At 36.0% G+C, this 14,926-nt stretch overlaps 1 protein-coding gene across 1 annotated transcript in view; it reads left to right on the plus strand.

The window, feature by feature from the left end:
- The window catches only part of LOC120538983 (TRPM8 channel-associated factor homolog), a 40,350-nt gene that overhangs the window by 5,656 nt on the left and 19,768 nt on the right, over positions 1-14,926 (plus strand). Inside the window, exons 2-3 of the mRNA XM_039768637.1 lie at positions 6,025-6,650; positions 8,774-9,765. Of these exons, the coding sequence (XP_039624571.1) occupies positions 6,034-6,650; positions 8,774-9,765 (1,609 nt within the window). The 5' untranslated portion in view covers positions 6,025-6,033. The remainder of the gene's footprint in view (positions 1-6,024; positions 6,651-8,773; positions 9,766-14,926) is intronic.

Consider the following 14,926-nt stretch of genomic DNA (forward strand, 5'->3'; position numbering starts at 1 on the left):
TATGGAGAAGTGAAATAACTGTTATGTTTATCTGCACACTGATACTGCTATTAAAGGGGAAGTTGCTTTTACATTTCTTCATATTAGCCTTCTTAATCAATTCTGTACTGTGTCTAGATGCAGAAATGGAGATTTCACTATGACTCCTAGGTAGTTCTCATAAGGGGTACTTTCAAGGTTCAAATCTCCAACTGTATATTCAAAAAAGAGAAAATGGGCTCTGAACTGCTTGCATGGATTCCACTTGAGTGAGAGTCAAGCACACATATGCATTGAGAAAGCCATATGTGCCCCCTAACTGAGGATTGTGTAACCCAGGGACTTTCCTACTAATATTTCACAGAAAGTTTCTTACCTCAACTTGGCTACTTGCTTTATCACAGATGTCTAACAATGGGTCCCAGGGTCTAATACTGAAGTCTTGAACAAGATCAGTCCAGATAATCTTCCTCAAGAGTCACAAGGGGACTTTCTAGAAGAAACTGTTCAAATAAACAATCTTGGCACATCCTCATTAACCCCATTAACTGAATCTACCATTTTAGTCATGCAGAAGGTCTTGACTGTGTGAGACAGATCATAAGTGTTGACCAGAAACCAAAACAGAATTTATTACTTTGGCTTACATCAGACAGGCTACTTCATCCCGATATCTTAATCATTGCAGATGTTACCCTTTTGAACAAATACGCTGTTGTATCTTTAAAAGGCTAAATACTCTGAATCATTGATTTTCTGACGACAAAGGTTTTCTCAACTCAGTGCTGAATACAGGTGAGTCTCTTAGCCACTAGGGCAAACTCCAACTGTATGGCACCCAGCCACAATCTTATGAGTATTCTCATACCTTCCCAGGGTCTTTCTGGTAAGGCAACTGTACAGTAGAAGAAAATCCAGCATTGACCGAGAAGTCGGTCTCCATAGCCACAGCTGTATATAGATATGAAACTGACTTATCTAGTACATATTTTTCAACATTCCATGTAACCTCTGGCTCCCTCACCACAAGAGAAGTACCATCCCATTTCCAAACAATGGACTATCATTGCAATGATCTAGAATGCCTGGAACCTTTCCACTCTTGCCTGTAAACTGCACCCAAAACTTACCCAATCAACTTACAGATTGCAATGCTACATGAAGGCTCCATCATGAATCAAAATGAGATTTGAAATTTAGATACTCTTTAACTCTAAACACGAGGATATCAAAGAAATTATCTTGAATAGGAATGAGTACAAAAATATTGTTAGTCTTTCAACAAATGTTGATAATTTTCTTGCTTGTAAGTGTTAGTATATAATATGTTATGTTACCTAAAATCAATTGCTCAGATGTAGCTATCATGCCACTATCATTTGAATTTGCAAGTTTTAAACACGGAATTACTAAAATGGGCAAAAACTACATTTAAAAAGTGAACATTAAAAATAGACTGACCAATCCAACCACTGTGAGAGCTCCTGGTCCATGCCATCCATCATCCAACCCACTACATCCTAACTACAGGGTCACGGGGGTCCGCTGGAGCCAATCCCAGCCAACACACGGCGCAAGGCAGGAAACAAACCCTGGGCAGGGTGCCAGCCCACCACAGTCCTGGGCCATCCCGCACTGCCCTAATCTAATCGCCTATCCAAAGTAAAGAAGTGGAAGCATCAGACACAGATCAGAGGAGAGATAGACAAAACTTATTGAAAAAAAAAAAAAAGCAGAAAGTTTGAGGTGCTGTAACGTAAAAGAAGACAGAAGTCAAATCAATCTGCCAAGAGGAATCAATGTATAAGAAACTGAGGGATTTAAGAGCGATGGACTGCAGCAGGGACAGTTTATAGAAATGGTTGCCATGACAGCATATTTACTATGAATTCTTACAATGTGTGCAAGACAAGGCAGTTCATCAGAACATCTATGTATATATATACAGATAAAATCCATGTCTGTGTGTATGTATGTCTGTTCGCTTTTTATAAGAGAACTACTTAATGGATTTAGATCGGGTTTTTTTCTATAATTTGCTTGAACATTCCTGTTAGGTTTGCAGCTTCTCTTATCATGCTAAGTATCATATTTTGCTTGCGATACCAATTTATTTGTGCCGAATCCAAGAGAGAGTCTTTAAGTTGGTCTACCATGTGTTGAAGCGTATCTTGCCTCCACTTAGCTCGCAATAACTATTTGTTCAACAGACATTATCATCTACAGATTGTAAAGGAATAACATTTCATGTTTTTGAGAGAGAGATCTGAGCTACATGTGTTTTAGAGGGTAGCTCCTGATTGCCAGAAATATCACGGCCACGTGCTTTTCTCCCCACACGGGGGATGCTCTCCCCTCACAGCTGAACACGATCCGCTGGTTTGCGGATTCCTGCGCACAATGGGTCTTTTAATTTATGGTACACGCTTCCTCAGTTTGTTTGCCCAGTTGATTTCATACAAGGGACGCTATTGGCGGATGGCTTAGAAGCTACCCAATCAGAGCATGTATTACATATTAACTAAAACTCCTCAATAATATAAGATGTGCTTCCCGCGCGGTGCTTGATTGTTTGCTTTTCTCTCTCTCTCACCCTCTCTGACATTCTCTGTGCCTGACGGAGGGGGTGTGAGCAGAGGGGCTGTTTGCACAGAGGCTGTTTGCTTAGAAGATACGGACGCTCCTAAAAAATGCCGCTTTATCGCGGTGCTTCGGCATACTTAAAAGCCCAAAAACACGTATTTATCTTTTGATTGTTTGCTTTTCTGTCGCGCTCTCTCTCTCTCTCTCTGACATTCTCTGCTCCAGACACGCATTCCTTTGAAGAGAAGATATGTTTGCTTTCTTTTAATTGTGAGAAAGAACTGTCATCTCTGTCTTGTCATGGAGCACAGTTTAAACTTTTGACTAAAGTGTGTTATTTCATGTCTAGAGGGCTCTAATAATGTTAACAGTGCGGGAGAGTTTATAAGGGCTTAAAATATATAAAAATAACCATAAAAACATATAGTTTCTACTTCGTGGATTTTCATCTATCGCGGGGGGTTCTGGAACGCAACCCCCGCGATCGAGGAGGTATTACTGTAGTGCTGTTTGATGTTGGACTGTACCTACCCTCCGCTTGACCAGAATTAATGTAATTGCTGTAAATAATAAATTAAAAAAAGAAAACAAATAAATAAAATATGTAAATACTGTATAATTAAAGTTGCATTTACTGTACCTTTATGATTCGCGATAAGCTCCTTTTTTACCTCAATTGTCAATACCACAATATTCTTCTACAATGATTTTCTGAATATATAAAGTCAAAACTTGAAGATATAAAGTCAGCGTTCGAATATATAAAGTCGTTCCTGAATATATAAAGTCAGTTTCTGAGTATATAAAATCATTCCTAATTATATATAATGTCAAAGCCTGATTATATAAAGTCAGCATTGCCTCGAAAGCGTGCATATTGTAATCTTTTTAGTTAGCCAATAAAAGGTGTCATTTTGCTTGACTTTTCCCAAATATATAAAGTCAAAACTTGAATATATAAAGTCAGTGTCAGAATATATAAAGTCAGCGTCGGATTATATAAACTCATTCCTGAATATTTAAATTTAAAGTCAGATTATATATAAAGTTATTGATTGAAACGACTGAGGCACATTTTTAGTAAACTCAATTTTTTCCTAATACAATAAATGAAATAACTTAACAAAAAATGATTCAGAAAAAAAAATGTATATATAGAAACACAGTTTAGTTAATGTTTTCAAAATGATGTATGTGCCCAGCATTTTGAACACTATATTTATTTATTCTTTTTGTATGGGCGCATTTTTGGACGAACCTCACAAACCCGATTGACTCTGAGTGGCTTCTGTCGAAGTTTACCTTTCATTAGTACGAGTAAAATGACAGGCACAGAAATTAGAGAATATTTAATGGAATTAGACCATTTTATTTGTGAATTGTCCTAACTTTATATATTCGGGAATGATTTATATATTCAGACAATGACTTTATATATTCAGGTTTTGACTTTATATATTCTGATGCTTACTTTATATAATCAGGAATGACTTTCTATAATCAGGCTTTGACGATATATATAATTAGGAACGATTTGATATATTCTGACACTGACTTTATATATTCAAGTTTTGACTTTATATATTCAGGAATGACTTTATATATTCAGGAATGAATTTATATATTAAAGTTTTGACTTTATTCTACTATATTCTGACACTGACGTTATATATTCAAAAAATCGATGTTATATATTCAGAAAATCATTGTATTTTCTTGTTTGGCACCCCTTTGCTCGCTCGCTAATCCTGGTTTTAATTAACCCGAAATACATTTTTTTTTCTTAATAACTGTTACATATGCATTATGTTCACTTTTACTTTAAAACTTCAGTAAAAACAATATTTGGAATTAACCTTTCTTCAAGATTGCATTGAATTTTGATTCATTGTTTGGTCTTACATTGTGATAATGCAACGCATAACTGGCCGTGAGTTAATATCGTTTCTTTCTTTCTTATAAATAAACCGACTTTTTCGAATGTTTGTCCTAGGGATTTGTTAATTGTCATTGGAAAAGCCATTCTCACAGGAAACTGTAAATGTTTTAATACAAATGGCATATCAAGATCTCCTTTTGTATCTAATGTTATTTGTGGAATATGTACTACATTACCTTTCTTGTCGCCTGTTAAAATTTTACTTGTTAGAATTGTTCTACCAATTTTCAATACAAGTAATCTTGTCCTATTGCATAGGCCATCACTCATACATAAATTACACAATAACATTGCAATACATCCTTCTTTCAACAGTAATTTGGCCAGTGAGAGACCAGACGGTGTTAAAATTTGTAGATATTCTGTGAGATATTGTAAATTGATGTTTTCATCTTCCGCACTATTACCACCATCTGTTTCAGCATTTCGACTCACAGATCTTTCTTCTTCGCTTAAACTTTGCTTACATTCCTTTCTCTTCAAATTTGCACTGCTTACTCTCCATTGCTTCTGTGTTTTTTTTCCTCGTGCCGCTCTTTCTGCTTCACTTAGTAGTGGACGTGTCTTTAACTTATCATTTTTTAAGCTGCTCTTTGTTCTGTATATATAACAGCAAACACCAAAATTAAAGCAACAAAAAGCACTGAAAACACACAAGAGTAGCGCAAAAGATGCTTTCACAGCGAGAGTAAGACACAACTTGGGTGCACATTTTTTCACTGTGCATGCAGTTTGAACGCAGAAGCATTGTTCAAACTCTGGATCAAACTTCACTCGAATTTAGAGTTCGAATGTTTGAAGTTAGAGTCTGTTGTGTTCAGTTGTAGTTTATGCCAGAACGCTAGGGGGAGTTCTCATAAAATGTATTTAAAAAAATAAAAAAAAAAAATATATATATATATACATTTTATGAGAACTCCCCCTAGCATTCTGGCATAAACTACAACTGAACACAACAGAATTGTTCCAAGTATGAAGCATCACTGTATTTATCTACCTCCCTGTGTGGAGTTTGCTTGTTCTTCCTCGTGTCTGTGTGGGTTTCATCCGGGTGCTCTGGTTTCCTCCCACAGTCCAAAGACATGCAGGTTAGGTTCATTGGTGATCGTAAATTGTCCCTAGTGTGTGCTTGGTGTGTGTGTGTGTGCGCCCTGCAGTGGGCTGGCGCCCTGCCCGGGGTTTGTTTCCTGCCTTGTGCCCTGTGTTGGCTGGGATTGGCTCCAGCAGACCCCCATGACCCTGTAGTTAGGATATTGTGGGTTGGATAATGGATGGATGGATGGATGTATTTAACTATATGCTAAATATGATAAAGGATTAAAATATTTCTCCAACACCTAATTTTATAAAGAACATTTTATTTTCAGTTTCTTCATCTGTTCTTTGAAGTTTTTCACTGGATATTGAATTTCTACATAAAAAAATGAAAAGTCAGACCAACTAACAATATTAAGACTATTTTACAAAAGAAATCAGTTATACTTTAATCAATTACTGAACTTATGTTATGCTGTTTTTTACAGATCTCAAGTATGGACCGTCAAACTGCCTACAGTACAATAATGTCCAATTTGGTGATGCTGGACTTCACAGGAGATGCTGTTCCTTCAGCTCTGGTTCTCACAGGGGATGACTCTTTTCCGTTAGTTATGAATAATAAAGGCCAGGTCCTAGCTGCAGCTTCTCAGTATGGGACGGGCCGAATGGTAGTCCTGAGTCACGAGTCATACTTAAGTGATCCTAGATTTGCCTGGTTTATTGAGAACATAATCGACTGGCTGAAGACAGCTCCAAATGTAGTGATTGGTGTTCAGAGAGGTCTGAATGCCATTGTTGACAATCTCTATTACACTGGAGCCGAAGTTTTGGTCAATGATTGCCCTTCACCAAGTATGGGGGTCTTCTGCTGTACTGCTTATGATGATAGCTATGCAGACGCCATTATTGCATTTGTGAAAAATGGCGGTGGATTGTTGATTGGAGGTCAGGCTTGGTACTGGTCCTCTGCTAATCCTGATCAAGACCCATATGCGTGCTTCCCTGGCAACAAAATTATCTCTGTTGGTGGAATCCATTTCTCTCCCAATAAAGCAAATGTAGGAGTTTATCCTCCACCCACTGAAATGCCTACAAACTGGCTGGCAGTATCGTAAGTTGTTTTTAAAATTCAGCATTTTCAAATGTTCACAGGAATGCAGAGTTCTCTTGACCATATGTGACAGCATTCCTTTTCATTTTGTAACTGTTTATTATTGACAAGGATGTAGTTTTATACATTAAAACACTTTATAACATGATGGGACATTGGGATTCCCACACACATCAACATACCATCTTAGTTTAGTCAGTTTAGGCATGGCACTTGGATGAATAAGTAAATATTTGGGCAGTGGGAGAAAGCAAGTTCCCTGAAAAAAATCCATAAAATCTTTGGGATAATGTGCAAACATCACATAGAAAGTGGCTGAGTTTGGGATCAGAACCCACACTTCTGGAGCTGTGAAACTGAAGTGCTAACACTGCACCACTATGAGATTTGATCCTTTTTAAGATGTGGAGACTAAGTAACTACACTAGTTCATGGATTTCATTACACATTTACTTTAGTATGTATCTAGTAAAAGATGTCGGCAGTAGGTATGATATCATGATGGTATCATTTCACTCTCACTGATTCTATTCAACAGCTGGGAGTAATGTTGTGTGTGTTGATTATTTGATGCAGCTGTTATGATATGTATTTTGTAATATATCAAGATCTGCATTCTGCTTCCAGTCTATTTCAGCTCCATTTTATCCTCCCCATTAGACGAACAGTCAGCAAGGTGCCATAACAGGGAGTGATGTTTATATTTTCTCCTTTGTGTTTGCATGAGTTACCTTTGTTAGGTTCTGCTTTTCATCCCAGTATGCAAGGTTTACTAATAGTCTGGAGAGCATGGTGCCTAAGTACAGCTCTGCCTCTTCTCAAATCAAATGAATTATCTATAGAATGAGGTGAATATAAACTAATTGGAGTTAAGGTCCACCACCAACTAATGTTCATTACTGAAGGAATTATTGGAATCATAAATGGCTGCAGTCCTTTGTCACACTTTCAACACTCTGTTATGTCAGTGTCTTTATGATATCAATTGGGGTCAACTGAATATTATGCAGCGGCACCACTGAGGCAAAACTGCAAAACAAGACATTTTATTAACAGCTCAATTAACAGAATGAGTTTTTTTCTGTTATTTACCTATGGCTTATGTTTTCCCATAAATGTCTGTGTTACCGGCCTCAGGCCTAAGGGAACCTAGGCCAGGTACAATTCACTGTTGCTACAGGGTGTAGCCACAGCGATATGGTCAAAAGCATAAACGAAACAGGCAGCATTCCCGAGTCTCAGACCATACTTCTCTGTTCCACTTTATTCTCCTTTTACCAGAAATATATATATGCGTCAGTTTCTGCATAGATCAACATGGCAATCAGTGAAACAATGGTACAAGCCAATTTCCCCCTCTAGAACAAATTGTGTAAACACATTTACTTTGGTTCAACAATGGTGTTGTGGCTAGCTATCAAAAAGTACTTGATTAGAAAGCAATGTCTCCAGAACTCGTTAATTTTCAAAGGAAGCAGACAGTTATGTTATCATCACATTATGTGTGGATGAGATACTTAATCAAATTACACTAAGCAACACACAGAAATGTCATTTTCTTTAGAATGCTGAATTCTAGCCCATTACATCTGCAGCAGTTTCTGAGGCAGAGTTCTGGCTTTCTAACAGACATTTTTCTCCTGTATTCTCCTTGCGTCACCTTTATATTGCACATAGTTGCATGTGGCTGGCAAGGACCAGCATGAACATTATGACCACAATGACCCATTTTATGTCTCTGTGACATTTATGACCCATTGCAGGTTGGGTCTGGTACTCTGTCCTTCATCTCTTCCTTCTAGGAGAATGTCTTAGGTCACACACGTCTATGCATATGAGGAGATTGGCACAAGCTGTGACAAAAAGTAATTTAATAACCTTGCCATTCATCATACATTGTATTTCTGTCAGCATCCCATGATAAATAAGGTTTTATGAAGTAAATGTTTACTAACCCTCAATGGTATTCAGATCATAATTTTACAGAAATGTTTTTGTAGCTTTTTTTTTTCTTTTTTTTTTTTACTTAGGAACAATTATTTGTCATTCAATAGTACAAACCCAACTTGATTGGTTCAGTTTAAATATGCACATAATGTTTCTTTTTCTTTCCTTTCCACAAGAGATGGAAAAGATCACAAAGCTGATTTGGAATTCCTCCTTAAAGATGTCACTGATTTCAACATAAATTGTGGTGCTACTGCATCCCAAGTCATGGTTCATGGACCGTTGGCTTTCCCAATTGCGATGGACGAGGATCATCAAGCCTTTCTAGCTGGGGCTTCCTATGGCCGTGGTCGAGTAATTGTGACAACACATGAGAGCTTTATGTCCTACAAGCCATTAAAGACATTTCTTGTTAATGCATTTCGATGGTTAGATAATGGCCGCAATGGTGTGATTGGTATCCAGAGTAATCTAAAAGCCATAGTAGACATTATCAAGGATGATGGATTTCAGTGCACATTGACTGACTTTAAAAGTGACCTGAGTGTTTACTGCTGCACTTCATACAGTGACAAGAACTGTTGTGAAATCCAGCAATTTGTCTCAGAAGGAGGTGGATTGTTCATGGGAGGCCATGCTTGGTACTGGTCTTATAGTAACAAAGACAAAGATATCCTCACTGGTTACCCAGGCAACAAAATCCTCAGTAAATTTGGAATAGGGATTCTGAGTTCAACAGTGAAAAATTCAGTTTATAAAGCTCCTGACCCTTCTGAGCATGCCAATAATGCATACCACTTCCGAAAAATGTTGACAAAGTTTGCAGAACACATCCTTGAAAATAAACCTTTGGCAGACAATGAGAAATCTTCCTTGAAGAAATTAGGTCAAGACTGCTCATCATTCCTACAGATGAAAACTGAGGATAATCCATCATACAATACAATTCGTCAATTAGTCAGCGATGTGGTCATGACGGCTGGTGTTCCCCAGGTTTCAAGAAGTTGTCCCATTAAAGATCCCAAAGACAATGTTCTTCTGAAGCTGGGAACAGAGCTATATAATGTTGTACCCAATAAAGAGGACCTCCTAAAGATCATCATAAAAGAACGTCCTGATCTGCCCACCGAGCAAAATATAACAGTTGCAATTGATGGAAACAATGGAGGTATATATATATTTTTAATTTGTCTGTTATTTAATTTCTATTTATTTAATCACTCTGTATATTTAGCCTTCTTCATAGGTTTGGTGCAGATTATCCCTCTTTCTCTAGATTCCTTCAGACATGAGTTAAACGGTTATATTTTATTTAAACCACTCAATTAATGTGTAGTTGTTTGGTATTTACTATATAAATATCATTCATTCGAGACAAGAATGCTACATTGGTAAATACTATGGTTCTACTCCATTTCACATAAAAGAATAAATTAAGAGATATGAAGCCCATTCCTTTGGCATCAAATGCAAAACTAGAATCAATCATGGAAGAGATACCAGTCCATTGCAATTAATTGTTCTCAAGGAAATAAATATTATTACAACTAAGCAATAATAATAGGGCTGTTATATTTTAAGTTATTAAGTGTAATTTAAATGTATTTTATGTATAGCTAGAAACATATTCAATTGTTTGTTTACATTCATGTCGCCAAAAGGTTTTGCAGAAAACTACACTGTTTTCTTAGTCCGCCACCATTTTTAAATCACAGCTCCAACCTACTGGACCAACACAGAGGTCTGAAGCTTGATCAAAAAATGAAATCATCATCAGTTTGTCAGTTCTATATAGAGATATATACCCACTATTGGTGTAGGCCAATACAGATAGAAAATACTACAGTGGATTGTTAGAAATGAGCCAGTATTTACTGCCAATTATTCCCAATGCCAAAATATTTCCCATTATGTTTCAGCAACAAAACTTAGTGGGTAGAAAAAGTCTGCTGTGTGGGCACATTTAGCGTTTGTGCAGATGATACTAGAAATTCTGCATATTCAAACTCACCTCTGTGAAAATTTCACAAAGAGGGAATACTGGTAAAAACTACAATTCAACAAATCTGATTGGTCACCACAAGGCAAGGCATATTAAGAAAAATGGTGAATTTCTGAAAAATAAAACTGCTTCAGTCAGGAACGGCTCAAATTCTAGTGCTGGTCAAGGATAATGGAACTCCATCATTAGGACAAGCATTTGATAGCCAAAGAAAATTCAATTCAAAGTATTGCTTTTTACAGTCATGAACTGGGGAGTCTGTAAAGGCTCTATAAGCACTTTCACGATTGCCCTCTAGCAAACCCTGACTAGATATCAGAAAGGGCCAGAAAAATGTTTATAAAAATAAAGGACTTATTTTAACAAAAGGTTGTGTGGGCACAAAGCTCCAAACAGAACAAAAGACTTACCTGAAAGGAAAGGTAAAACACATAAACAAAGTCTCAATACAGAATCTAAAAATTGTAATCAAAACAGAGCAGAGGTTCAAGAATCAGTAATCACAGTGCCACGACAGAATCCAAAAATATCAAAAAACAAAGCATAGTATCGAATATCGGGGAAAACACAAAGTAAAGCACAGTAAACACAAGAAATACTCCACTCCCAGTGCATTCGCAATGAACTGCCAGGGACCATGGAAGACTCTCCCATAAATAGGATGATGGGCTGTTCCTGGCAGTGATTGACAGGTAGCCACGCCCCTTATGGATTTACCCACAGAACACAAGGGACATCAATGAGGCAATTTCCACTAAACACAAAGAAAAATGTGCAAAATGAATAAAAGAAACATAAATACAAATAAATGACACAAAATTAACAAAAAGAAACAAAAAGCACAATTGTGAACACCAGGGGGAAAACACTAGTTAAAACATAATAGAAATGTGCTGGAATTCATCATATTTTATGATCAGTTCTGGCAGATTTTTTGTTATTAATTTTTAGATAAAAAAGGTTTTGGAAATGTGTGAGCAGTTAAATGATAAAATATTTAATTCAGGAACTAAATATTTTGTTTATTAAGTTAATGTTAATGCAGCCTACACTGAATTGAAGTGACTGACTTAAAATTAGAGCATTTAAGTTATAAAATTATAGAGCTCAGAGACTGCTCTTGTTTATTTGTATGCCAAGAGTTGGTATCATTTTCCTATCAGAAAATCAATGCACTTTGATTTTTCATATTTTGCAAATGTCGTTTATTACTCTTTCACAAATGTACTTATCTAATGTCAGCAGAACGACCAAACAATCGGCATTGGTATCAGCATCAGTATCTGGCTTTTTTTTTTTTTAAATAATCAGCTATCGGTGTTGGCCAGAGATTTTCATATCGGTGTAAACACACGTTTTTCATGTTTATCAGAATTTGCAAGATATTCTTTGATGATCTACAGTGTCTTGTTCTCTGTTTTATCTGAAATGTTGAATCTAATGATCCTTTCAAATATTGCCTTGCTCAGTTAAGTTTCTTCTGCTCTCCACTCTTAAAGTGGGATGAGGCAATGCACACTCAGTTCTTTCACGTCAAACCTTAGCACAAATACGCTTGTGAGATTCTAACCTTAGCCTTAGCATTTGGTTGTAAGTACTTGACAAAATATGAACTTCCACAGCTTAATTGATTTATAAGTAGAAATATATTGTATTTTTGGATATTTTCATTATGAACTTTGCATTGAAAGTGCTCTTTTTATTGTGTTCTGTAGCTTTACAAGCAACAATAACACATTTGCAAATAAAAGCCACAGTCTGACCAAGAAGCGGAGTTTATGTAGTTGTTCACAATCTGTCCTGCTTTGCACAGATACAGGCGTAACAGCAGAATGCACATTAGAATCTTAGCATAGGCAACGTTCAGCACTAATGATTTTGGGAGAGGAATTCTTCCTGTATAAATATATCCAAGATGTCTTTGTTGCACTACAGTAACGCACTCAAAAAACAAGCAAATCAGTCTCAGTCCAAATGACTTACTTCAACTACAGGGAAAGGCATTAGGTGAACATAACTTAATTTGAGGTAATCAGACATATTTTCACAGACAACTGTGAACAAACTGCTGAATGTTAACTGAACAAAACTGAAATAATTTAATTGCACACTCGGGTATTAGGTGACCATTTCTTATTGACTAAGTACACCCACAATGAAAAACTTCGCTTTCAGAAATATTATTTTCACAATTTTATTAAACTGGTAAGCTGTCTGATCACTAACAACCCCTTCAATATTATCATTATGTTTTATTTCCATTTTTATTTTGACATATGCAATTCCAAAATCATAACCAGTACAGTCAACTTGCTTACAATCCAAAGGAACTGAACAACAGGGAACTAATACACCATTTAAAATAAATATGTGTAAAGTCAATTTACATTTTTTTCCCAAGAGTACTTTGAGGAGTTAAGAAAAGACAGTAGAATACACCACCACATATCAATGAAAATTACAACTGATTGTGCCACTTTGAGCTACTCCATTTTTCTTTAACTGCCGCAAAGGTGTATTTTTCAATAACTCACTTGATATTTTTCAAGTAATCTAGTCTTTTTTTGGTGGTACTAATCTTATTGAATTGGAGTTACTAGTTTTGCTGTTTCGGCTCTCTTTCCTTCCTTCGAGTGCAATTCCTCTGAGAATTTGTTGATTGCAAACTTTAAAATGTAAACGAGAAAGATGCTAAAGCACAATCATTCCTCTATGCCAATTATTAATGGTGGTTATATTCTTCTTTTAATAAGGTAACATTTCCCTTTATTATGTAAAGGTTACACTGTGGTGATGCTGTGAAACGTTTACTTTTCTTGTCAGAATACAGCTAACCTTTCATAATGCTTCTCCAATTTATTCTTACCTATGTCCTTTTCTCCGAGCTTAGACTTTTTTCATCTTCTATAAAATACTGTTTTCATTTGGCAACATTATTGTATGGCATCCTATTATGATTAGCATCAATGAAAATCATCTGCTATTTTATGAACAGTGTCGTTATGATATTCAACCATATTGTGTCAATTTTATTTGAAACTGATAAATTAATCCTATAACATGCTCCTTTTCAGCTGAATGAAGTTAACGTACTTGTGTCATGGCAAATTTTCCTAACAATCATTTTTTAAAGCTTAAAGACATATTCGTTTTACATAAAAGTCATCCTAAGGTAATTAGCTAAGGGCATTTTAAATTGGAAACGATTTTTGTGAGTGCACTTCAAAAAAATGATTTATGATAAAAATGAGTGGGTTTTAGAGGCTTACGTATCTACTTCTAGTACAAATGACTTCAATGTCTTTGGTGTCGCATTAGGAAGTATTATTTTTGAACAATATGAATAAATTTCATTGCTTTAATTAACAGCACACAAGATGTAAGTCTGCCTTGCCAAGTTTCTCTTTCTGAAGCTTTGCAATCTTTTTCACAGCAATTGACAAGTGTAGCCAAATCTTTATTATAAAAGGATGGTGGCTTCCAGTGGACCATGATGCTGTGTTTAATTCTAACTCTTCCTGACCCTTTAATAAGAGGGGAGATGCTTCTGAAAAGAAAAAAAAATGGATTTGGATTTATTTGGATATTCTAAATAAATTTACAAAAAAGATAAATATTTGCTAGAAGGCACAGTTTAATTAGGTGGGCTATAAATGCAACATGTCATATTTATGCTTGTCTTCTGTTCCATTTCTAAATTATAATCAGTGTACAATGCCTGCCAAAAGATAGACCTTTTAAGCAATTAATTATACAATTCCCTTTAATTTTTAAGAGTAATGCTTGAATATATCAGTAAAAATATTAGACTTATATTTGCAATCCTTTTATTCAAAGTCTCATATTAGCAGCAGTAAGGAGATGACATACATTGCTTGAAACTAACCACATCTTTGATATTTTATGACTTACACCTGGGGGTGCGGAATCGTGATTGTTTTCTTGAGCACCAGAAGGTACACTCTGCAAGTCTGGTCATTTGGAGAACATCAATTCCACCAAGTTCCACATATCACAATTTAGCAGCAATTAGTAAAACTGTGGAATTTAAAAAATGTCAATTGAATTAGCAGTGAGTAGTTGCCAATTCATGGTGTGTCTACATAAAAAGAAACATGGGGGTATGATGATCAGCAGAAAAGATGAGCATTCTTACTTTTATGCAAAAGTAGGATTTATCTTCTATAGCGATGCAAATAATCTCCACCAGTGTTTATTATCAGACACATTTAAATGCTTTCTTATAGTGGTGGGTGCTGGGAAATGGAATCCTTCTATGAGACTGCTGATTCAAAGTTCTTTATTAACACACTCCGTCACCTGTGAA

This window comes from Polypterus senegalus, chromosome 11 (assembly GCF_016835505.1).
Source record: "Polypterus senegalus isolate Bchr_013 chromosome 11, ASM1683550v1, whole genome shotgun sequence".
NCBI lineage: Eukaryota > Metazoa > Chordata > Cladistia > Polypteriformes > Polypteridae > Polypterus > Polypterus senegalus.